This window comes from Marmota marmota, unplaced genomic scaffold (assembly GCF_001458135.2).
Source record: "Marmota marmota marmota unplaced genomic scaffold, marMar, whole genome shotgun sequence".
NCBI classification, from domain to species: Eukaryota; Metazoa; Chordata; class Mammalia; order Rodentia; family Sciuridae; genus Marmota; species Marmota marmota.
The window spans coordinates 3,414,502-3,438,875 of NW_025999895.1; the positions used below are offsets into that span (position 1 = coordinate 3,414,502).

The window sequence follows — 24,374 nt, forward strand, 5'->3', positions numbered from 1 at the left end:
TCAATCTCTTACCACCCTCCCACAATCCAAAGCCCCTGAGACTCAGGTTTGGGAAGAAAATATCCCAAATATGTTATTTGAGAAAGCAGCTCCCAACCACAACTGGCCCAGCTTTTCTCAAGATCCAGGATGTGGGTTGAGTTCCCTGACTCAGGAAGTGGGGAACGGTCAGTACCAAGACCCTGGGCATAGGCCTGGGGCACTTACTTCTCAAGTCAACCCAGATTCCCCACACAACTCGTCCCCACCCCAGGCCAAAATCACCAACAACTCTATAGTTGGGCCGTCTGTGCACACAGTTCTCTCTGTCCTAGGGGCCAGAGTCCAGGAGATCCCGGGGATAAGAGCTCCAGTCTGTCTTTCCTATAAGCTGGGATCTGAGGCCAGTGGCTGCCCCCTTACAATGGAATCTCTCAGCTTGTGGGGGCTTCTTCCACAGCTTGCTATGTCTCCCTGCAAGAAGAAAGCTGCTGGATAAATCCAGTGTCCCAGGGCCACCCAGGCCTGCTCTTCCATGGACAGGAGACTGCAGGAGGAGGCCCAGGGAACGAGGCAGCACCCCCTCCCCATCCAAGAGCTCAGCAGCACTTCCCAACGCTGCAGTGAACACTGAACGGGTCAGCCCCGGGCTTCCAAAGCCTGGCCTACAGCACGTTTCTGCACACCTGTGACTCAGGAGGGGAAGCTAACGCTACCCATGGAAAGGCTCACACCCTCAAGAACCCAAAGCACTGCAGGCCGCACCCATATGGGGCCTGTGCTTCCTTTTCAAAAGTCCATCAATATTGTTGTAGGTGACCAAATACTAAAGTCTATGTAAAATCATACGTGAATTCTTGGTTACATTGTTATCTAAAGAGAAAACAAAACACTGCTACCATCTAGAGAAGGCCAAATCCACTGCTGGCCCTTAAAGAGCTGCCCTTGTTCTTCGAAGAGGTAGGCCCTCTGAACAGTATAGGACAAGTCCCCAAGACATGAGTCCATACCGCCCCGCAGCTGCAAGACCAAGGGCCTGATCTTCCAAGGCTTCTCTGACGCAGGTCTCTGAAAGGCCCCACTAACCCCTCACTGCAGACCTGGGGGAACTCAAGATGTCTTTCTCAGTCCTAGTCTCACTGCCTCAGCAGACAATGGCAGGAGACAGCTCTTGGAGCAGCCCAGTGAACCTGGGCCAGGCTGGGTACCAGCCGCACCCCCCACACACACACCCAGGAATCCCACTGCTTCAACCAACCTGGTGGAGCTGCTGCTGCAGGGATCGGCTCTCTGTCACGATGGCGATCTGGGCCTCCAGGTCCCGGTGAACTGACCTGTACCCAAAATTAGGAGAGCCAATCAGCGTGAGACAGGGCAGGCTGCTCCCTGCCAGGTACAGCCAGAGGCCTGCAGGGAAAAGGAAATGGGCAGACAGAAAATGAGCATAGAATCTGCCAACATCCACACCACGCACTGTGTCAACCTAAGAGAAAAGCAGCTGGCCAGGCTCTCTGGTCGAGAGGTGGCCAGGAGGTCCACCCCCACACCCTGTGCTGGGGCGCAACAGACACCCCAGCCAATGCTGCTCTGCACTCCCCACCACTCTGTGCTATGGCCTTGGGTCCCACACAGGATGAGCAGCTGGGTTCCTTGGGGGAACCCAGCGAAGCTGGCCTAAGGTTGGCTCTCACAGGCCGCCCACAATTGTGCCCCAGGGAGAGCAGGGCTTCAATCCCAGCTCTGTGAACTGCCTCTGCCATCTCTGGGCCTGCCAAAGTTGCTGGTGAAGCTCAGGCCCGCATGGGCAGCAGCTGCTATCCCCAACCCCAGGGCGGGAGGCAAGGGAAGAGGCACGGGAAGCAGCAGGTAAGGAACGGCAACCCTCTGCCTGGGCCAGCCGATTGTGCTGTCACCAAGGAGAGACAAGGCACTGGGTAAGAAAGAACAGGCCTGCCTGAGGACACACAGCCGCCCTTCCTGCCTCCAGACAGGGGACACACAGTCTCCCTTACCCAGCCTCCCTATTTCAAGCTGTTAACACACCAGAAAGCCAGGAAGCCCAGAGGGGCTCCAGGCCAGACCTCTGCTCTCACGGGCAGTGGGGCTTAAGGACTTCCCTTTCGACTGCACTCAGCAAAGTCCATCTGGGCCAACAAAGGAGAGGATCTGAGGGCCCTGCAAGTTTCTGTCTCTCTCAGAGAAACACTGGTTCCCATTTTTTGCTAGGAGATGGGTCAAGGATCAGCAGGAAGACTGTGTGTCTGACCATACCCTGGAGACATTTCTGTAAGAAAGGTCGTGGGTTCTCTCAGAATCCTGACCTGTCGTCCAAGACAACCAGGCAGGTCCTCATTCTATAACCTCCCAAATCCCAGGACCTGCTTTCACAATTCAGCCCCCAAAAAACCTACTCCTAACAGAAGATTCCCAAAACCTGACCTCCCAAGGACGTGTGCTGCTCAAAACATCCTCTTCTTCCGGGCAGCATGGATTCAGCATGGCCTCCACACTTTCCTCCTCACCGCACCCTCACTCACACCAGAAAACCCAGCCCAGTGTGTTACCACGTGCTTGTAGGCCCCTGTGGGCAAATGCACGGGATCAACTTCCCACCACGTCTCTTCCACCAATGGGATGCTCTTAAAGGCCTGAGACCTGCATGACCACAGCTGGCAGTCTGTAACACACACCACGTTCCCAAAATAGAAGACCATTTCCTAATTCTCACTCAGAGCAGGAGCATTTCCAAGAACAGCTTGGGTAAGAGGTGACGAGGCCCTGCCGCCTGTTCCTGTAATGGGCTCGTCCCCTCCCTTACAGAGGGCCACATCAAAGCCACTTGCTTGCCCTGTACCCACTTCATCAATGGGGCCTCAGGCTGTGCAGATAATTCAAGAGGCCACAGGCAGGGCAGGCTGTCCCCTCTGTGGGGTCTAAGGGAAGGCTGCTCTCTGCACTGGCCGCTCTTCACATGCACATGCCTTACCCCACGCCAACCCTCCCAGAGCATGGAGCCCGGAGAGATGAGACACAGGGTAGGAACTCCAGCAGCCTCAGCCCCAAGACAAGAGATTCCTCCCACCTGCTGAAGCTAGTCCCTACTCTTCTCATGACAACAGCAGCCTCTTATAAACACTGGGACACCTGTAATCCCAGTGACTCAGGAGGCTGAGGCAGGAAGACCGAAATTCAAGGACAGCCTCAGCAACTTAGCGACACCCTGTTTTAAATAAAATATAAAGGGCTGGGGTACAGCTCAGTGGTAAAGCACTTGCCTAGCATATGTGAGGCCCTGGATTCAATCCCCAGTGCCACAAAAGAAAAGAAAAACTGAAGAGCAAATGGCAAGCCTGGTCCCCACTGGTGAGATCCACTGAGACAGTGATCTATACCCACTGGTGAGATCCACTGAGATAGTGAAAAACACTACCAAGGAGGGACACTGCCCACACTACCAGAGGTGGCACAGGGCACCTGTGTCCCAGGGAGCCCTGCTGGGAAAGTGGTCTCCCTCCATCTGAACTCTTCCAGGAAGGCAAGTTCATCACTGGTCTGCACCCTGAGAACAGCTGGGAAATTTCCAGCGGGTGGGGAAATCAAGAAAACCCCTGAAGTGCAGTTTCATCTCCTTTGCTCCTGTCAGGCCTGCAGCTCAGGATGCTGGCTGTGCGTGCACAGGGAAGACGCAGGGACTTGCTGTCGGGAAACATGCTTCCGGTGCAGGGCCATAAAATGTTATCAAGCCCCAGCTCCTCACCCCAGGGCCTGACCTTTGGGCCCAACATCTCTACCATTCCAGGAACCAGCAGGAACTGCAGCAGGAAGTAGGGGGAAGCACCCTGCTATGGAGAAAGTGACTTTAGGAGCAGACTGGGGTGCAGGCTGTTCACAAGGCAGAGGAGGACTGCAGACCTGGGACCCTAGGGAGCAGGGGAGGCCAAGGCAGCCATGACCGCCTGGAGCCCAGCAGAAAGCACGTGAGTGGAAGGCCACATGAGGACAGAGCTGGACTCAAGTCAAAGGCCCCTGCTGCCACCCAGCTCTGGGCCTCCTTCTCGAAAAAGTGACACCAGCCTCTGCCCTTCTCAACAGTCACCTTGTCCATCTGATGCAAAAGCCAGTTCACAGCACTTTTCAGTCTCCTGCAGAGGCCCTAGACACCTCCTGCAGGATGGCACAGGCCCCATCCCAGCCCATGCAGTTCTGCAAGCCTAGGAAGCCCATAGGGCTTTACTGTCCGCCCCCTGCCTGCGTCGCTCCTGTCCAAGGCAGATGTGGGCCACTCTCTCTCTCTTTTCACTTAGGCTCTGCCCAAATGTCAGGTCCTCAGAGGGGCCCTCCCTGGCTCTTAGGCCCGTCAGCCTGGATCCCTTCTCCTAACTTGGTCTTGTTCACCTGACATGTATTGGTACGAACTCCTCTGCTCTCCTTCTGCTTCCAATTAGACTGAAAGCCCCAGGAGACAAGAAGTCCCTCTTGGCCCAGTGAGCTACTTCCACTGCTTTGAATGATGTACGACACATGGTAGGACCTCAATAAATATCTGTTTGAATAAAATGAGTAACGATGACTCTTCCAACTAAAGATTAGATTAAGTAAGGTTCGAAAGCAGAAGCTCAAGGATACTTTAGATCAGGGGCATTCTCTCAGGATCTTGCCCAGAAACCCACACGTATGCATCTCCCCTGCAGGCCCCTACAGTAGTCTGCAATCAGGCCCTGGTAAAAAACAAGGAGAAAAAAGTCACCCTGGCCTCCGCTCCAGGGAAAAGCACCTGCTGGCTCTGGTGTCAGAACAACTCTCTGAAACTCCTCCCGTGCGCCTCAGCCTGAGGCGACAGTATGCACCAGCACAGCCCTAAGCCGAGCACCCCGGAAGGGTTCCAGGTGAGAGCCTTCCCACTGCCGCAAAGGCTCACAGGGTGGGGCTTCTGGCTCTCACCATCAGTTCACTTGTAGGCACCATGTCAACCAGCCTATCAGGAAGACAATAAAAATAGTGAAATTCTCACAATCATTAACAGATTCCGCTGTCAGCAGGAGCCAGAAATCTCTCAATCCTATGGCCCTGCTCCACCCTGGCCACACACGTGGTGTTGTTAACGTAGAGTACTGAATCCAGAACAAATGAAGTCATTGATCTAAACTCAATGAACTCATTTTCTGATCCTCCCCTAAAATGCAAGCCCAGGGCTCAGCCCACACATAGATCCTGCACCTAGGTGCACAGTGTGGGCACGGTCCCTGTCGAGAGGGCTGCTGGCTCTCAGGACAGGGTTGGGACATGGTTGGCCTATTTGACGCTCTCAGCAAGAAGCCGGAGTTGAGTGTGAGCGCTGCCCTGGCCTCATCCCTCCACGGGCAGGAAGCCGACAGGCTGGAACACAGCTTGATACCTCACACTCAGCCTCTGCTGAAGCTGTGGGCTGTCACAGACCTCAAGGTGAGTCTCCAGCATGTGGCACACTACACTTACAGGCTGAAAATGGCAGGCAGCTGGGCTCTCCTCCCCACCCCAGTGCTCTACAGGGACCAGATTGGGGGCGGGTGGGCCCGGGGCCCAATCAGATGAGTCTGCTGCAGCATCTAAAGTAGCCTCTGGGCAGAGTCCAGATTCTTCCCTGGCTCCCAGAACCTCGTGCTGCCACACCTACAGGGCAAGGAATGAGGGCCAGGCAACAGGAAACTGGCAAACCATGAGTCATAGGAGCAGCCGGCAGCCTGCTGCTAACATGGAGGGCTGCCCAGCCGCATACCAAGGGGAGCTCCTGAGGACTCCCATTCAGGGGACCCAAGAGTTGCAGGTGAAGGCCTCTGGCTTCAAGCTGTCCTTCACCACCCAGAGGCAGGGAGAGCAGCAGCAGAACTCCACAGACCAACTCCCAATGGCTCCCAACAAGGCAGCAACTTGAAGAAGGTGGGCAAGAAGACACACTCCATGGAACTTGACTTGTCTTATTTTTCATTGTTTTGTGTGTGGTGTTAGGAATGGAACCCAGGGCCTCATACATACCAGGCAAGTGCTCTACCACTGAAAAACTCCAATTTTTTATTCTTCCAGGGGAGCAATACGAGGTACAGGTATACATTCTGGTGATGCTGGGTGGCAGCACCACGCTGCAGCTCCCACAGGCTCGAGTGATGAGGGACCACTGGCACTCCACTGTGTTCCTGGGGCTCAGCTGGGAGGTCAGCAGGTTAAGTGCTTCAAGTGTTTTCAACTCACAGTATTTTCCTTATGTTACTTTCAACTCACATTATCTTCAACTTAAAATGGACTTATCAGAACATACCCCCATGTGTACAGGTAACAAAGCCAGAGACCCCACATCTAGAGAACGAGACTTTTGTCCAACTGTCAATCATCTGCTCTGAGCTAACAGAGCCACTCCTAGCCCAGGCCCTCGATGTCAACACAGCACCAGTCTCATGACCCCAGAGGCATCCCTCCTGGCTTATGCCACTGGTCATGCTAAAGAAAGTCAATGTGCATCCTGCCACCCTGCTCTCCTGTTAATTCAGTGCCATCACCCTACTTGACAGAAAGGAAACTGAACCATTCCTTCAGCTTCTACCCAGGGTAAAACTGAACCAAGAACCAGGGTCCTGGGCAAACATGCGGTAACGTCTATACTAAAGCACACTGACACCAGATCTTCTGAAGAGGTGTCCTTTGCAAAAGTGAAACACAAGACTAAACAGATAATCCATATGGCAAAAGGAGTCTCTAGGGCATGATGTTAAACAGAAGGCACCTCTGGCTAGTTTACTAAAATACGCCACAAAACTGAAGTCTATTAAGAAACAATGAAGTGAGCTCTTGGGCGCAGCGGTGCACGCCTGTGATCCCAGGGGCTCAGGTGGCTGAGGCAGGATGACAGCTTCAAGGCCATCTCACTCAGTAACTTAGGAAGAACCTGTCTCAAAATAAAATATAAAAAGGGCGGGGGATGTAGCTCAGTGGTAGAATGCTTGCCTAGCATGTATCAGGTCTTGGGTTCAATCCTCACTACTAAAAAAAAATAGATAAATAAGAAATGAGCAAAGTCTGCAAGTGAGGTAAACCTCTAGTCGGGCTGGGGAACAGAATAAACACCGCTTCCACCACTAGTCACCACACAAGGATCTCTCCAACAAGGCATCTGAGCAACTGCTGGATGTTCCCAGCAACATCTGATAACACAAATACTAAAGACCTTTGGATTTCCTGCCATCAAGCTGCACTGAAACCCACTGGCACCACTTAACCAGTGTGGTCATTTCCCACAGAAGACTGTCTCTCCCAGCCTCGCCTTCAGGCTTCCCCAGTGCAGGAACCAAACCCACCTTCCCTGCAGAGCCACCCTTACAGGGCCATCAGCAGTCCAACACACAGTCCTCCAAGTTTCCTGTGGTCTGATTCCCAGGGATGCTGCCAGTGTGTAGGGATCTGGAATCTAGGGCCCCGGGCTCACTCTCCAAGGCTTCTGGGAGCAGGAAAAGACAAGATCAGATCAGGCCCATCCCACAGGAGAATTGGGTAAAGGAATTGTGGTATTGGCTACACAGTGATCAAAACTTTCTGGGGCTCAAACAGGCCCGCAACTTGTACCTAGCATGAGCCTTACAGGAAATGGTCCAGCGCACCAGTAATCCAAATCCACAAACCACAACCCTCTCCTGACACAGGCTGCTTTAGGGAAACGACCATTAACAGGTGAGCCAGAAAGGGCTGCTAAGACCCCACTATGGATCATAGCCACCAAGCAAGGAGGGACGCTGGCCTTGCACTTCAGCATGGAATGACTCTAGCTCCTGGCTTAAGGATGCTCTGCTCACAAGAACTTCCTCCATGCACCATCTGGCCCCCACCCACCCACCTCTGCCATACACACACACCCACATGTGCCCTGGGATCTCCATGCCTCCCCACCAACTCTGTGCTCCCAGAGGGCAGAGCCCCACCCATACCAGCGTAGAAGGGAGGGAGCAGTAGGGGCACATAATCCGGGAAAAGGTGAGGCACACTGGAAAAGCCAGTTGGGTACTTCTGCTTCAAAGGTACTAGGGAGTCGCCACAGGCGTACCAGTGCAGCTCCGAGGAAGAGACCTCTGCTCCAGGTCTCTTCCTCGGAGCTGCACTGGTACGCCTGTGGCGACTCCCTAGTACCTCTGAAGTACCACAATACCACAATTCCTGCAGGCGGAGCTAGGGCAGCTGAAGAGCGCTGCACAGCCTGGGCCTGGGGCTACACCCTGGTACCTCTTCAAAGCTCAAAGCTTCTCCCAGCTGCTCAGCTCTTCCTCTGATGCCCCACCCCAGGGCACTGTTGTGATTCCCAGAAGGAACAAGGCCAACCTGAAAATACTTTCCACACACCTCCCTGCCGGCCCTACCCATCCTGAGACACCTGACCGCCAGGCTACTTCCGTCCATGACATGCTAGGATGAGTCCAACAGTACAATGGGGCAGTCACTTCCCACAGCAAGCAATGCCACCTGCCTAGGCAGGTGTGGGGCCTCAAAACACAATGGGACCAGTGTGGACAAGCCAGGAGCCTCACCATGTTTTCTAAGGCTGGGCAGCAAAATCTCCTAGGTATAGGGAGTAAACACACCAAGTTAAGGGCTGGGGCTGCAGCTAGGAGCTAAGCACCTGCCTAGAATGTATAAGACCCTGGGGTCAACCCCCAGCTCTGCAAAAAATAAATAAATAAATAAATTACCAGGGTAGGTTCACCCAGAAAGCTAGACTCAGGTCTTGGATGGCCTAAATGTTAGTGCTTCTTAAAATGTATCCACACTGAAAATGCTAGTTTTAGGAGATTGAAAAAAGGGTTTGACCTAGGAATTTAAAGATGTCTTCGATGACACAGGCATACGCATGGCACCCAAGAAAGAGGCCAAAGCAACAGCACCATCCTCCCTAGCTCAGCTCTTCTAAAAGATTAAGGATGGGCAAAACAGCCAGGGTGAGCAAAAGAGGCCTCAGGACTGCCCAAAAAGAAGCCAGAAGAGCCACATATGGAATTCCCAGCCCAAGTCCCTAGGACTGTCCATTCCTCTTAAACTCTCAGGTCAGCACTCTAGAGGTAGGCATACTCACAACGCCCAGCAGTCAAAGGGCAAGCCCACTGGTAAACACGAGAATTTTGTTTTATTCAGTGCTAGGGATCAAACCCAGGGCCTCACACATGCTGGACAACTGAGCTACAAGCCCAGCCCTGCCTCTGCACCCCTTTTTTTCAGACAGGGTCTAAGTTGCTGAGGTTGACCTCAAACATGTGATTCTCCTGCCTTGATCTTCCAAGTAGCTGAGATTATAGGGCTGTACCATAAGCTTGAGGTTTTTCTTAACACTGGGGATTGAACCCAGGGGCACTTAACTGCTGAGCCACATCCCCAGCCCTTTCTTCATATTTTGTCTAGAGACAGGGTCTCAATCAGTTGCTTATGGCCTTGCTAAGTTGCTGAGGCTGGCTTGGAATCTAGATCCTCATGCTTCAGCCTCCAGAGCCAATGGAATTGCAGACGTGTGCCACCGTGCTCAATAAGCTTGAGGTTTTAAATGTACTTCATCACAGTTCAAAAAGGTACACATAAGAATATGCCCCCACCTGGGCTGTGCTACTAGATATCTGAGAGGGATCACAATAAAAAACTGATCTGGACTAGAACTCACTTCCCACCTAGACGTTAAGTATATAGGACATTCATCAATAAGAACTAAACACTGAAGAATACTAGTTCCATTTTCTGAGTTACAGGGAGAAAAAGGTGGAGACTGGCACACTGGAGAAAACAAAGAAGAAATGGTGAGAAAAAGAAAGAAAAAGGATGTTGATGGCAAACCCAAGATCCCTGATGATCGTTGCTCTGCCAACAAGCAGAAGCACCATGATGAGATGTGACTAAGTCATATCCAGTCCCTGAGATTACATGTACTGCATTTTTTACAAGAGTCACCAAAATGGTTTCCATTTGTTAGTCTTTGGTGTGTAAAAGAAAGAGATTTCCCACAACTAACATTTGCTTGAAGTAGCACCCGTCTGTAATCCCAGCAACTCGGGAGGCTGAGACAGGAGGATTGAAAGTTCAAGGCACCCTAAACAACTTAAGTGAAACCCTGTCTCAAAATAAAAAAATTAAAAAGGCTGGGGATGGAGTTCAGTGGTAAAGTGCGCAGGGTTCAATCCCTAGTACTCCCCTTGCCAAAAAATTGACTTGAGTATTTTAACCCTCACCTCCCCAGGACTCAAGACCACCCCACTGGGCCTGGGGGAGCACCATGAGCACCATGGGAGAAAGGATGGAGTACCACGGGCATGGCGGGTGTTCCGCAGGGGCCAGCACAGTACAGCTAGCCCAGTCCCTGCCAGAACGCCAAGAGTGTGCCGCGCCCCACCACCAAAAGCCTCCCCCGTGTTGGAGCAATCCTGAGGCCAGCCACCACATACCTTTGGCATGGAATGTCCAGCCCCTCCTCCAGTATTCCTGTAGCTGAACCCGCTCCTGCTGCCCCAGGCTGCACACCTCGCTATAGAACTGCCGCTCAATGTGCACATAGGCTGCAGGGATGGCACCTGCCACCCCCTTGGCTCCAAAGAAGCCATTCACCTCTGGAGAGGCCAGCAGGATCTGGTACTCTGCCCGTGTACCCAAGACCAGGTCCATGTAGGCCTGGGTCAGATTGAAGTAGCCCGTTGTAAGGTAGACCCTAGCACCTCGCTCAGCCTCAGTCAGCAGGGTCTCTGTGACAATCTCATCAATCTGGATCTCAAAGGGCTTCATCTGTATCAATGGATAAATCCAGGTGTCGGGTGCTGGTCTGCGATCACCAGCAGCTGCTGCCTCCTCCTGTGTCAGTAAGGAGTCCCCGTGGAAGGTCTGGGCATGCAGCATCTGCTGGCGAGTCCGGGCGGAGTGGATCACATCCATGACCCGCTTATTGGCGGCCTTGCAGTATGCAGCCCGGTCACCTAGAGGGAGACAAGAGGAAGAGGAGGAGAAATGAGGAGTCAGGACTCTGCTGGCTCAGCCACAGCATGTGACAGGCATGTGAAGATGTGCAAGCAGAACACACGCCTCTTTTTCCTCTGGTACTGGGGATTAAACCCAGGAGTGCTCTTCCCCTGAGCTATGTCTCCAACTTTTTATTTATTTGGGAGAGGGTCTCGCTAAGTTGCCTCAGCTGGCCTTATACTTGCAATCCTCCTGTCTCAGCCTCCCAGACCACTAGGATTACAGGTGTGCAACACATGTCCAGCCAGAACATGTACTAAGTGAGCTCCAGGCATGAAACCCTGAGCAAGACTCCTCCAAGGATACAGCTGCCCAGAATACGGACCTTGCCCACAGAGAGAAATAAAAGGGAACATCTATATGATCTCCAACTGCAAAAAGCTCAAAATCAGAGAAGATGAACTTGGGGTGACAAATCAGGACAGTGGTTACCATGGGGAATAACACCTGGGGAAGGGCCAAGGGGAGTTTCTGGAGAACAATCCACTATGAACAGGCACATGAGCTATACCTGTGACTGGTGTTCTATGTGAACTATGTGAACTTCATGAGAAAGTTTGTGTATATAAAGCCAAATCAGTATAGCTAAAACAGAGTGGGCACATACCATGACAAGCGTGCAGAGAAGCATAAGCATAATTAACCACCAGTGGTGACACACACGGAATCCTCTGAGGGCAGGCTCTGGGCTGTATAGGGAGCAACTATCCTCTCTGAGAGGACGATGGTGGCAAGTGACTGGGCAGACAACTAGGTGGAACAATACAACTACAAGAGCTATTATTAGACAAGCAAAGACTGAATGATAATGAGCTGCCAAAGAAGTATGGGGAAAACAGAATAAGAGTAAAACTACACCACAGGAAAATAAGACCAGAAGTCAATAGAATGAAAATACAAAAATGGAGAACACTGTCCAATATTAATCCTCTGAAGAGTCTGAGACAGCAAGGCTCTGGCAAGGCTGCTGGGAAGGAAAGCCAACAGAGAAGGATGGCCGTAGTGGTCAATCATACTTGCTCACACAGACCGAGAGGACAGGGACAGACACTTGAGTGCCTTTCTAAGCTGTATTAACAAACAGAAAAGGAACGTCCTATGTAGGGATCCATCCGTTGCTGCCAGTGACTGCCTGGATCGGGGGAGCAGGCACAGTGCCCACTGCCACAAGGCCTGCATGGTCAGGAAGGCGTAAGCAGGCTGCTAAGCACATCTGTGCATGCTCTGCCCCTGAGGACAGTCGCCTTCTCAGTCAAGACTGGCCTACAACAATGGACCAGCCATCTGCAAACATTTTCTTCAGGGGCCAAATGTACATATTTTACGCTTTGTGGACCAAAAGACAAAATTGAGGCTAATGTGTGGGTATTCATATAATAAGAAACAGATTGACATCAAGTTTTTATTGATGAAATTCAAAGGCTAGTGGCAATAACTAAGCTTCCGCTGGTAACACACAGGGCAGTGGCACAAATCGCAGCCTAGCTGGAGGGCCATGCCTCCCCTGGCATAAGGCAGGACTCCCAGCAGGAGGTCCACTCAGATGCTTCCATCTTAGTACTACAGGACATGGAGAGCTCTTCTTACAAAGTCGGTGTTTAACTCCTTCCCCAAGTTGTCCCCAACTTGTGAACATGCTTGCAAACTCAGCAGCTGCCCTTTAAAAATCCACAAGAAGCCAGAGCCACAGGAATCATAGGAATGCAAATGCCCAGGAAAGCTGTGCCAGGACTTGCCTGCCTCCAGCAAGCAGAGCTGAGAGCTCTCCCCTTGCACTTTCCAGGCAAAGGGAGAGCCCACAGACCTCAATGGAGTGAGAGCCACAAGGCCTCTGTGATAGGAAATTAGGGGAATGAGCTGAGAAGGGCAATTGCTAAGCTGCTTCTTCCTTTGGGGGCAGGGCAGGCTCCTGGCTGACCCGCATGGGCCCACAAGCCCAAGCCCACACTCCCATCTTCTCCAGCCAGGTCTCACCTTCAGAGCATGACCTTCAGCTGGTGAGTCACACCTATCTGGCTTCAGAGACAGAGGCAGAACGGAGCCCTGCCATCCTCTCTCCTGTGCCTGAAGCAAAGCCACCTAGGTGTGTTCCCTGCTCTGCACCCCACAGCCAAGGAGCACAGAGCCAGGCCCTACCTTTATAAGGATGCACCATTCCATCCACCACCTGCACCGTGTTGTCACCCTGCAGCTGTAGGGACACGTCTCCCACTGCATCCACCAGTTCCGTGAAGAAGTCGGCAATCTCCGCACAGTCCTGCAAGAACACGTAGCGGTCCTGGCGGTTGGTGAAGTAGGAGTCACTCAGGTTTGCACTACAGGAAGGAAGAAGCAGGTGAGGACTCAGGTAAGAGTGTACATCAGCATGACTGGGTGACCCAGGCCTCAGGAGAGGAGTGACAAACTCGAGTCAGGAAGTAACAAGAGCAGTCATTTAATAAACAGCAGGAGACCAGGGAAGGACTAGCACCAGGGGACACAAAACAAACTGCCAACCCCACCCCCACTCCAAGGAGCTGACCATCTGGCTGAGAAGAGCTAGTTAGATGGGACCATCTACCAAGTCCCTGTGAGGATCAAAAGCATGTGGACTTCTACCTGGCTGCTTCTTCTTAGTCTTCCTTGCCTGACAAGTTACTTGTCCTCTCTGACCTGTTTTTCCAGGTATAAACCAAGGAGAACTTCACAGGGTCATGGTGAGAAATGAGTGACGTGGCACACAGCAGGGGGTTAGCACAGGGACCAGAGCACACAAGTACCCAGTAAATTCTGGCTGCTTTCCAAGCAACCTTCAGGGGCTCCAGCAGGGCCACAGAAGTGTCTGCAGGTGACACAGCAGGGCCTCTGAGACTTGAATGGACAGCTATCCTTCCTCCTTGTCCCACTGACTCCCAGCCCACAGCACTAAGAAGAAGCTGACAGGTCAGACTCACCCGCTCAAGATGACACTGTTATCAAAGAGGTATACTTTGATGTGCTGGAGGCCAATGGTCTCATTGAAGCGCTCAGGGACAAGGAGCCGGAGAAGACCACGGAGGTCGGGCGTGTGGAAGAGGGAGACGCGCACTTGCTCTGGAAACCTCTGCAGGAGTGGAAGCAACATTGTGCGAGAGTTCTTTTTGCCTAGACAGGAGGGGAGCAGAGAGAATGGTGGGTGACTAAAACCAGGAGATACATCCCACCTGCCAGGGAGGAACCACCTCTCAATTGGGCCTCACTTCCCCTGGGCTGCTTATTTGAACCAGCCACACCAATAGGCACTGCTTCCAGCCTGAGGACTCTGGCCAGCCTTGAGCAGGACTGCATGCTCTGCACAGCAGCCATCCACTGTTTTTGCTACCTGACACCCACTTCCCCTCCTGCTGGTAAGTGTACTCAACTTCCTCTGGAAGGTACCACCCAGCTCACTCTCAGCCTTTCTGCTCTGGGTAAAGACGACTTGCTTTGAACTCTCACCCAAGGTCCCCAAGAGAACATACAAGCCTGGGTTGAGCCACTCAGCCCACTCCAGGCCTAGGATGACAATTAATTCGGGGCTGGGGCCACAGTCTATGGCAGCCACTCAGGGGTTTTGGCCTGAATGTCAAGGAAGGAGACTTTCTTCTAATAGCAAAGGGGTTCTGGGCACAGGGCCTCAGCCACAGAGACCACTACACAGAGCCTAAGAATGATGGCCAAGGTGCCATGGGCACAGGGCCTTAGCCACCAGAGGCCACCACACAGACTCTGAGAAGGAAGCAAGCCCAAAGAAAGCAGGGCCAGGAGATGCATCTTGGGGATAAATCCAAGCCCCAAATTATGAGGCACACAAAGAGGTCAGGCACAAGAGAAAAAAAAAAATTGGTGGGGAAGGAAGCAGTACTAGGGATTGAACGCAGGGCTGTTCTACCACTGAGCTACATGCCCAGTCTTTTTCGCTCTATTTTGAGACAGGGTCTCATTAAATTGCCTAGGATGGTCTCAAACTTGCAATCCTCCTGCCTCAGTCTCTTGAGACCTGGGATTACAGGCGTCATCCCCAGCAAAAAAAATACTTTTTGCCTAAGTTGTTTAGAGCTGGGTTCAGTCACCTGATACAGAAGGAATCCCGACTAGGAAAAGGAGGCAGTTCTGGGCCTTGTCTCTGCCTGGAACCAGGAGAGGTGACAGTGTAACTCCTCAAACCAAGTCTGAGGGAGAGGAAGAGAAAAGGCTAAGTGTGCAACCTACCTCTTGAGCCCCGGGTGAAATCCAGGAGAATGGAGACCTTGAGGTCAGATGGAAATTTTGCTTGCAGAGACTCTTCTAGAGTACTTTCCAGGCAATCCACCTATCAGGGAAAAGAACCCAAAGGAACAGAAACAAGACCAAAAGGATATTTGTGCATTTAAAACAGATTATCACCTGGTGAGCACACACCCTCATGCCCTTCCTGAACATGCACACACACCACCAGAACTCGCAAGCCACTGCTGGGAAAGCACTTCAGGGCAAGGCCTTGGGACAATCAAAAACAGTCCCGGCGCTGCTCCAACGTGAGCCCCAGGAGACAAAGGCCAGAGGCATGCTGCTCAGCAACCTGGCCTGGCCACTCAGGGACACTCTGAGACACCGTCTCCCACACAGGTTTCAACAGACAGTCCTCACAGACACACAACAAATACAGGTCTACTTATGGAGCATGCTCAGTAAATATTTGCTGAATGAATGAATCCAAGACAAGCTGCCCACTGGCCCTCCTCTATGGCCAGGACATTTCATTCCTACCCCATGAGAACAAACAGCCCTCCCGAGATTGTAGCTAAGAGGGTGACCTGGCAAGAGGAGAAGACTCCTTCCTCAGAAGCAGGGAAGAAGAGCCAGGCCTGACCCACCTTCCCTCTGCCACACTCCCATCCGACCTTACACACTGCTCAGCTCCCATCTATGAGTTTCTGAACAAGGACAATCCAAGGCAATGAGTCATTCCCCTCCCTCTGAGCAGAAAGAGACCCCAACCCAGGACACATGTATAACCTCATTCATAGTCCCATCAATTCCATCTCAGAGGCTGCCGGCCTATACTGGACCGGCCATAAGCAGCACCACGTGGATGGCTTCCAGCTCCTGCCCACTCCCGCCTGCCTGAGTGACAAGTGCAGCATGCCAGGAGTCCAGGTGGAATGAGGTTGGCTCCTACCTGGTATCTGACACCAGCCTGGGTACACCCAGCAGCTCGACCTGCACTTGGGTTCATTTGTGCAGTACAAGGTCAGAAAATATTTTCTGAAAAGGGCCACACAGTTGTGACAGATGGCCTCTGTCAAAACCATTCTGTTGTGTTGCTGCTGCACTGAAGTAACCATGAAGGGTGCACAATGAGCATGGCTGTGCTCCAATAAAACTTAACTGATGAACCCAGAATGTTAATTTAGTAGACTTTAAATAAGCCAAAAATAAATATTCTTCTTTGGTTTATTCCAATCATTTGAAAATGTAGAAGCCATTCTTAGCTCAAAGGCCACACCAAAGCAGGTGGTGGACCAGATTTGGCCTGCAGCTCTCAACTGGTAGACAGAGAAGCAAGAGCCCTGAGCAGGAGGAGGACACTGGCCAGCCCTGATTAGGCCTCCTCAAGCCCCCGCACACCCTCCTGACTCAAACAACATCTGTAGCAACAAGAACAAGAGCTGCTGCGACAGAAACTAAGACAGCACCAACCCACCTCTCAGGACTGTGATACTCAAGGACCACCTCCCCATAAACCTTACCAGCTCTTGCTCCAAAGGACCTGTCCCCAAGTAGAGAGATGCCATCACGACCCGCCTCTTGGCTACTTTTATCTGCCCCTGAGAGAAAAGAAAACATTCAAAATTCACAATCAGCATTTTCATAGTTCACCAAGAAAAATATGTCCCTTTGACCTTAGAGGCAAATCACACTCCAAGCTGAGTTACCCCATGTCTCCACTAAAACATATACAGTTCCAGGTGTGATGGCACACACTTCAGAGGCTGAGGCAGGAAGAGTTCAAGGTGCATGAGTTCAAGGTGCAAGACCCTGTCTCAAAAAAACAAAACAAACAAAAAACCCACCATATATTGTGACCTACCAAATAAGGACCCACAATCCTCAACACACAATTCTCAAACCTGTAAGGTTAGGCACAACCCTAAGTCTAACCCTACTATAAAATGCAAGGCAACCATTAAAAAGAATGAAGCAGGACTGGGATTGTGGATCAGTGGTACAGCACTTGCCTAGCATGTCTAAGACATTGGGTTCAATCCTCAGCACCACATAAAAATAAATAAAATAAATAAATAAAGGTATGGTATTCATCTACAACTAAAAAATTAAAAAGAATGAAGGAGGATTGAGTATATGGCCATGCCTATAACCCCAGCAGCTCAGAAGCTGAGGTCAGGGGATCACAAGTTCAAGGCCAGCCTCAGCAACTTAGTGAGACCTGTCTCAGAATAAAAAATAAAAAGGGCTAGGGGTAAATTTCAGTAACATAGCGTCCCTGGAGTCAATCCTCAAGAGCCGCCCCCCCCCCCCAGTAAAAAAATGAACGAGAAAAGAATGAAAGATATCATATATGGTGTGCATGTACAAACATGCCATCAGTGTGTTCAACTATAATGCACCAATAAAAAAATGGGGGGGGGGGGAATGAAGGAGATCTGTGCCCAACAATGTGAATGTCCATAATGTCCACAATAGATTGCTGAGATGCAAAAGCAAATTACTGAGCAAAATGCAAACTATTTTCCCACCTGCCTATGCCCAACCCTGTGAGTGGAAGGAAGAGGGATATAGGTGGAACCTATATGCTTTCTACTCACCACCTGCACAGCTGAGCTGTTCCAATGAACAGGTATCACTTTCAAAATATAGACAGGTACACAGACACAAAAACAGAATAAACCCACACTCAAAGACAAAATGCCACCAAGATTCCCCCAAACCAGTTCACTCTCCCTGGATTCTGCTCCAGCCCAGAAGAACAGACCCTGCCTCCAAAACTCCAGGCAGCCCTGCCCCAAAGGTAGTGGCAAGGACAGAAAAAACAGCAATGCTGCCAAACGTTAACCCCAGGGGAAACACAAGAGCAAGGTAAAAGGGAGGAATGCATACAGCATAGCTCATGCCCTCTCCTGTCACCCCCAGCCCGCATCACCCACACAGGAAGTTGGGTTTCTGTACTATATAGATGCATGAACACAGCACTAGGAAAGACATAGGCACAATTTAAAAAAAAAAAAAACAAACACCCCAAGGTTGCGATTTCCTTTATTTTGCTACCTATTAATATAGATGCTTATAAGGATCATAATAAAAAGAAACAGCCAGATGTGGTGGTGCACTCCTATAATCCCAGAGGCTCTGGAGGCTGAGGCAGGAAGATCGCAAGTTCAAAGATGGCCTCAAAAACCTAGTGAGGCTCTTAGCAACTTAGGGAGACCATGTCTCAAAAAATTAAAAGGGCTGGGGATGTGGCTCAGTGGTTAAGTGCCCCTGGGTTCAATCCCTGTTACCAAAAAAAGAAAAAGAAAAAAAAGAAAGAAAGAAAGAAAGGGAAGCAAATAATGTCTGAGTCCATTTGGCTCAGGCAACCAAAGCATACCTTTCTGCTATAGGTCACCAGGTCCCACAAGACAACCTGGCTACAAGGAAGGCATGAGGACCAGGCAGAAACCACTGCTGTCCTCCCTCCCTGTTGTCTGCCTCAGGAAGAAACGCACGCTACTCCACGTGATGCAAGCCAGAAGAACCTGCCCATGATCCGGTCCAGAGGCCTCGGCTTCTTTTCAACCTCCTGGGTCATGCCCCTCTTCCCCTTCCTGGGCTCTGCAGCCACAGGCAGAGGCACAGCATGGCCCAGCCTCCTGGCCAGGGGAATCACAGTAAGCCATTCACTGAGAGTCAGTCAAGACACCAAGAAGAACCACCATAGAAAAACCTGTTTCTTCAAGGCAAGGAGAGAACCAAGACCACACTGCACATCACTCCACACACGCAACAGTGCACAGGATGAGGACAGGCAGTGCAGCAAAGCAGAGGGAGAACCAGAGGACCTGCTCAGGGCGTCACAAAGAAAGCTTTCTGGAATGAGCCACCAGGAAATGAAGCTTTAAGTGTGGACCAATGCAACAAGAGGGCAAATGGAGAGGAATGAGCACACACTGCCTCACCAAGCTGCATCTCCACCTCTGTCTCCTAGGACCCTCAGCAATCTCCTGTCTGCCTGGCCCACCAGATCAGTATTCTAGCATCATTGCTGATATGAACTCACAAAGTTCATGTTGTTAAACATTCATTAGTATTGAATTACTTCATTCCAATTAGTGGTTCAACCATGAATAACTAGATGCAGCATGTAAACCTGAGTAACATGTTGAAAGTTACTCAAAAGGCAAAGATAACATCACTAACAGGAAAGGAAAGCACAGACCTCAAAGTCCCAGAGAACCCTGAGGCCTGTGAGACCTAAAACCAGGTGTCCAAGTTTCCCCAGCGGTCTTTTTTTTTTTTTTAAGTTGTAGATGGACATAATACCTTTATTTTATTTATATGTGGTGCTGAGAATTGAATCCAATGCCTCACACATGCTAGGCAACTGCTCTACCACTGAGCCACAATCCCAGCCCTTCCCAGTTATCTTGAAATGCCTCTTTGCTGAATGGGCACTGGCCACCGGCCACACATCAGACCCCACCCTAGGTCTCCTTATTGTGACATCTACCAAGACAACAATACTGTGCGTGAAGACATTTCCAAAGGCAAGGGTCCACTGAGCACAGGCCTCCCAGCTACCTAGCAGGGGCATGCCGTGGGTCTGCACAGCCTCACTAAACTCCCTAGGAGTGGCCCACATCTGCACCACAAAACAACAAGGGGATCAGCGAGGCCTCAAGAGTCAGCATGTGCCCTGTCCTCACTGCTCCCTGCTTAGAGACGCTGGCCGTGCAGGGAGACTTCTGCTTGCAGCTCCACTCAACCACCTTAGACTGAAACCCAACAGGGAGACTTCTGCTTGCAGCTCCACTCAACCACCTTAGACTGAAACCCAACAGGCTAGGCTAAATAGCCTAAGAAGCTTCTAGAATGGAGGGTACCGAGGACTCACCCAACCTGATTCCCTGAGGGCCCCAACTCCAACTTCTGTCCCTGGGTTCTTCAGAAACGACCCACCTTCATGAGCTGGAAGAACTCTGCTGGGGAGGACAGCACCCTGACATGAGAGCTACAGACGCCGAACTCTGGAACCAGGCTTCTGATCCACTGAAACCGGTGCACACCTTCTGGACACAGGCAGCAAGGTGGGGAGGTGGCCTGGGGGACAGCTGGAGATAGCAAGGGAGCCAACAGCAGCCATGGTGACCTGGTGGAAAACACACACAAATGGGTTACTCTTCTCAAAAACCCCTGGAGATTTCATCTTACTCCAGTCAGAATGACAATGAGTAAGAATACAAACAATAACAAATACTGGTGAGGATGTGGGAGAAAGGTACACTTGTACCCTGAGATTGGGACAGCAGATCAGTACAACCACTCTGGAAGGCATTTGGAGATTCCTCAAAACACTAGGGATGGAAACACCATATGACCAGCTATCTCACTCCTTGGTGTGTTCCCAAAAGATCTAAAATCAGCATATGATAGCAATACAGCCTCTTAAATGTTTACAGCAGCACAACTGATAATAACTAAATTATGAAATCAACCCAGGTGCCTGTCAATAGCTGAATGAATTAAGAAATTGTGGTACATATATATAATGGAGTTCTACTCAACCATAAAAAGAATAAAATTATAGCATTTGCCATTAATTGGATGCAAATGGAAAATATGCTAAATGAAATAAACCAAACTCAGAGATTCAAAGGTCGAATGTTTTCTCTCATATGTGGAAGCTAGAGTAAAATAAAGGAAAGGGGGAGGAAAGGACAACATGAAGTTATAGGGAAGATCAGTAGTGTGGAAGGAGATTGAGAGGCAGAGTGGAGAGATGCTAAGAGGAGACAATGCAGAATGAATGCTTAAATAATCACGCTATGAGGCGGGCACAGTGGCGCAGTGGTGCAGTGGCGCAGCGGCACAGTGGTGCAGCTCAGGAGGCTGAGAAAGGAGAACAGTGAGTTCAAGGCCAGCCTCAGCAATGGCGAGGCACTGAACAACTCAGAGAAACCCTAATAAAATACAAAATAGGGCTGTGGATGTGGCTCATTGGTCCAGTGCCCCTGAGTTCAATCCCGGGTACCAAAAAAAAAAAAAAAAACAAAATGGTGAGCGCAGATGAAGCTCTGCAAACTCACAAGTTCAAGGCCAGCCTGGGCAATTTAGCAAGACCCTATCTGAAAATAAAAAAGAAAAAAGACTGAGGGTATAGCTCAGTGGTACAGCACTCCTGGGCTCAATCCCCAACACCAAAAAAAGGAAAAGAAAATTTGCCTACAGATACCTAAAAGGGTTAGCCTAATGAAAGTCTGAGGGTTACTACAACCACAGCCCCAGCCCACGACTCAAGAGTTTCTGTTCAAGGAAGGACTCGGAAAAATATGTGTTTCTCTTTAAAACTCAGATTTGGAGAGAAAGGCTGGGGCAGAAAAAGGTTAGGAAAGGGGGCCTCTCTCAAGAGATGCTGGCCATGATGACAGAGGCCACTTCACCAGCAGACACATCCTCCCTGGAGGTAATGCCCATCTTGAGCCAGCTGCCCCTCCGGCACAGACTCCACACTCCCCTGGGCTGAGATGGAGGAACTGGGGTTGCTCATGGAGCTACATCTCTGCTGGCCTGAACACCCAGAGTCCTACACAAATCCCACCCTGTTTTGAATCCCAGTCCTACAAACAGCAGCAGGAAAATCCTCTTCAGGCTGTGACCTCCAAAGGGACTCTGGGGAAAAGATGCTCAAACACCCCAAGGCTTGAATGGCCACAAATTCCAGGAAGATGATTTCACTTGCTTGCTTCATGATAAGGCACTGAATCTTCCAGGGTTCCTAACGGCCCTGCACAGATGCCAGATGGCCCACAGCTGTGCTTCCCAGAAAGCCCACCAGTCTATCAGGGCCAACTCGCTGCTAAGAAAACTTTTGTCAATGCAGGAAGGTGCCGGCTCTCTAGATCCTGGGAAGACTGGAACAGGCCTCGGTGACCCACTGCAGAGGTGGGAAAGCAGCAGTTCTCCCCCATGGTCTGGGGGAGGGCGACATTACTGTCATCAGCTCAAAAATAAGCTGCCTCAACTTCCCAAAATATGGGCCACAGACCTGCCAGGCCTGAGAGCAGAAGGAAGGCTCCCATGACCCAACAGAAGACTATGAAACAATGGGAAAGCTGTGTAACAACAATTTGAAGACCCCAATGGGGCCTAAAATCTAATGAATGAAATGTGATATATTTGCAGTAGCAATGCACAGTAGCATAAGATCAGCACACCCCTGCCTCACAGCTCTTCTTCCCACCTTTCAGACCACCCAGGAAAGGGCCAGGTCTCCACCTGTGCCACTCCACACCAAGTGGTCTGGCATCACACAGCCTCCACATGGGCTGAGAGATGCACACCAACTCCTAGAGAGGAAAGAGAGGACACACTCCTTGGCCCAGGCACAGAGAAGAGGTGAGCAACAGTGCAAGCCTAATCCCAGCCCTCCAGAGAACACCTGCCACATACTGCAGAGATGCATTGCACGCGAAGAGCTCAACAGTCTCCACCTCCACAGTCACAGTGGCCCATTAGCTTACACACCTGGAATCACCTAAGAACAACACAAGCAGAAATGCTAAAATTAGCCAGACATAGTGGCACTGGCCTGTAATCCCAGCAACTCGAGAGGCTGAGGCAGAAGGATCACAAGACCAAGCTAGTTTCAGCAACTTAGCAAGGCCCTAAGCAATTTAGTAAGACCCTATCTCAAAAATAAAAAGGGCTGGGGATGTGGTTTATTAGTAATAGTTAAATCCCTGGTACCAAAAAAAAAAAAGACAGTAAAATTAATTAAATGTCAAAATACATGGTGAGTGGTATGTATGATTCAAGGGATCAAGAGGGAAGCCAGGGCTGCCAGCAGCTACTGGTGAGGCTTCACAGCGGCCTGCCCCGCCCAGGCCTTGAAAAACCAGCAGAATTCAAACAGGGACCACGAGGGAAGGAGGTTCCAAGCAAGGATGTTTTCCCAGCAGAAAACCCGGGAGCACCTCAACAGCCAGTCCAGAGCACATACACGCACACAGAGCTCAGGCAGGTGTCAGGGTCCACCACCATCTCCAACAGCCAGCAAGAGCACCGCCCCTGCAGGCACCGGCAGCATGAGCCTAGGTGCCCAAGGGCTGGCTAGCCCAGGCAGGTCTCTTCCCTGCCAGGCAGTGCTCCCTGGGAATGTTCCACCAGGGCCTGGGTCCAAAAGTTGTTGAAGGCATTTTTGTGTTGGCTTCCTGTTTAATCTGTGTAGTGACAGGTTTATTTTTGTTAGAGAGGAGAAGAAGCTGGAAGCCAATTAGGTTTCACCTATTCACTGTGGAGGAGGCTCAGCCTTCAAGCACCCATTTTATTCCCCCAAAGAGGAAGGTGCTCTGAAAGGGAGCAAGTGTCTTGTAAAGAGTCCCACACCACACACCAAGGACATCCACCTGGACAGGTGACACTCAAAATCCAAGTGAAGTGCATCAGCTAGGCAGATGACTCCTCTTGAGCCTGCAGGACGAGCTTCTCCAGGGCCTATCAGGGACCTGTTCTTTCCTCTCACCTCAATCAGAACCCAGGAGTTCCTGGCTTCCCACAGGCAACTCCTGGGAATATTCCCAGGCTAGCAGCAGCCCCAATGCACAGTAATTCCAGTCTCAGCCGACCATCTGCACATGCATTTCCCCCTCACACCAGGAGGATTACTGAGAAACCACATCCACCAAAAACTAAGCCCTGAGAGATTTGAGGAGGCAGAAGCTGTGGTCACCAAAATAGGCAAGCTTTGCGTCTTAGTCACCATTTAGAGAACTAAACCAGTGCACACACAAGACTTCCACATATAGAACTGCCCTGCCATGTCTTCTCTTTCTAGATACCATCTAGTACCCATTCTAGTTATCAGAAGGAGGAAGTGGTAGGGAGGCACCAGATAGAAGACTAACAGTCTTGCCTCTCTGAAGGACCACTCCTTTTCTCTGGAATGATGGGGGCACGCAGAGGACAGGGCAAGAGCAGGTGGTCCTTCCAGGTGCCATGGCCAGAAGCTGCACCAGCTTCTGGTAGCTTCAACCTGTAAACCTCAACAACAACCAAGTCAGACAGACAACACAAAGCAATCTTTGCCTAGAATCCTAAAGGTAAAACAGCACCTGTGAATCACCCATCTCAGCCATGCCCACAGGACACCTGCCTGTATAAAGGTTCAGTCATGTGATTCAAGGCTTCCCGTGAACAAT

At 50.9% G+C, this 24,374-nt stretch overlaps 1 protein-coding gene across 3 annotated transcripts in view; it reads right to left on the bottom strand.

The window, feature by feature from the left end:
- Positions 1–1,231: 1,231 nt before the first annotated feature.
- Positions 1,232–24,374, bottom strand: part of Pgs1 (phosphatidylglycerophosphate synthase 1) — a 29,135-nt gene continuing 5,992 nt past the window's right edge. The window contains exons 2-9 of one of the 3 annotated variants that reach the window (XM_048797670.1): positions 20,137–20,326; positions 16,710–16,787; positions 15,190–15,289; positions 13,914–14,103; positions 13,117–13,295; positions 10,416–10,937; positions 7,305–7,444; positions 1,254–1,386 (exon numbers count right to left, since the gene is read on the bottom strand). In XM_048797670.1, coding sequence (XP_048653627.1) covers positions 7,335–7,444; positions 10,416–10,937; positions 13,117–13,295; positions 13,914–14,103; positions 15,190–15,289; positions 16,710–16,787; positions 20,137–20,142 — 1,185 coding nt within the window. In that variant the 5' untranslated portion in view covers positions 20,143–20,326 and the 3' untranslated portion in view covers positions 1,254–1,386; positions 7,305–7,334. Of the gene's footprint in view, positions 1,387–7,304; positions 7,445–10,415; positions 10,938–13,116; positions 13,296–13,913; positions 14,104–15,189; positions 15,290–16,709; positions 16,788–20,136; positions 20,327–24,374 lie in introns of all 3 variants that reach the window. The other 2 variants (XM_048797669.1, XM_048797673.1) reach the window with 2 other exon arrangements.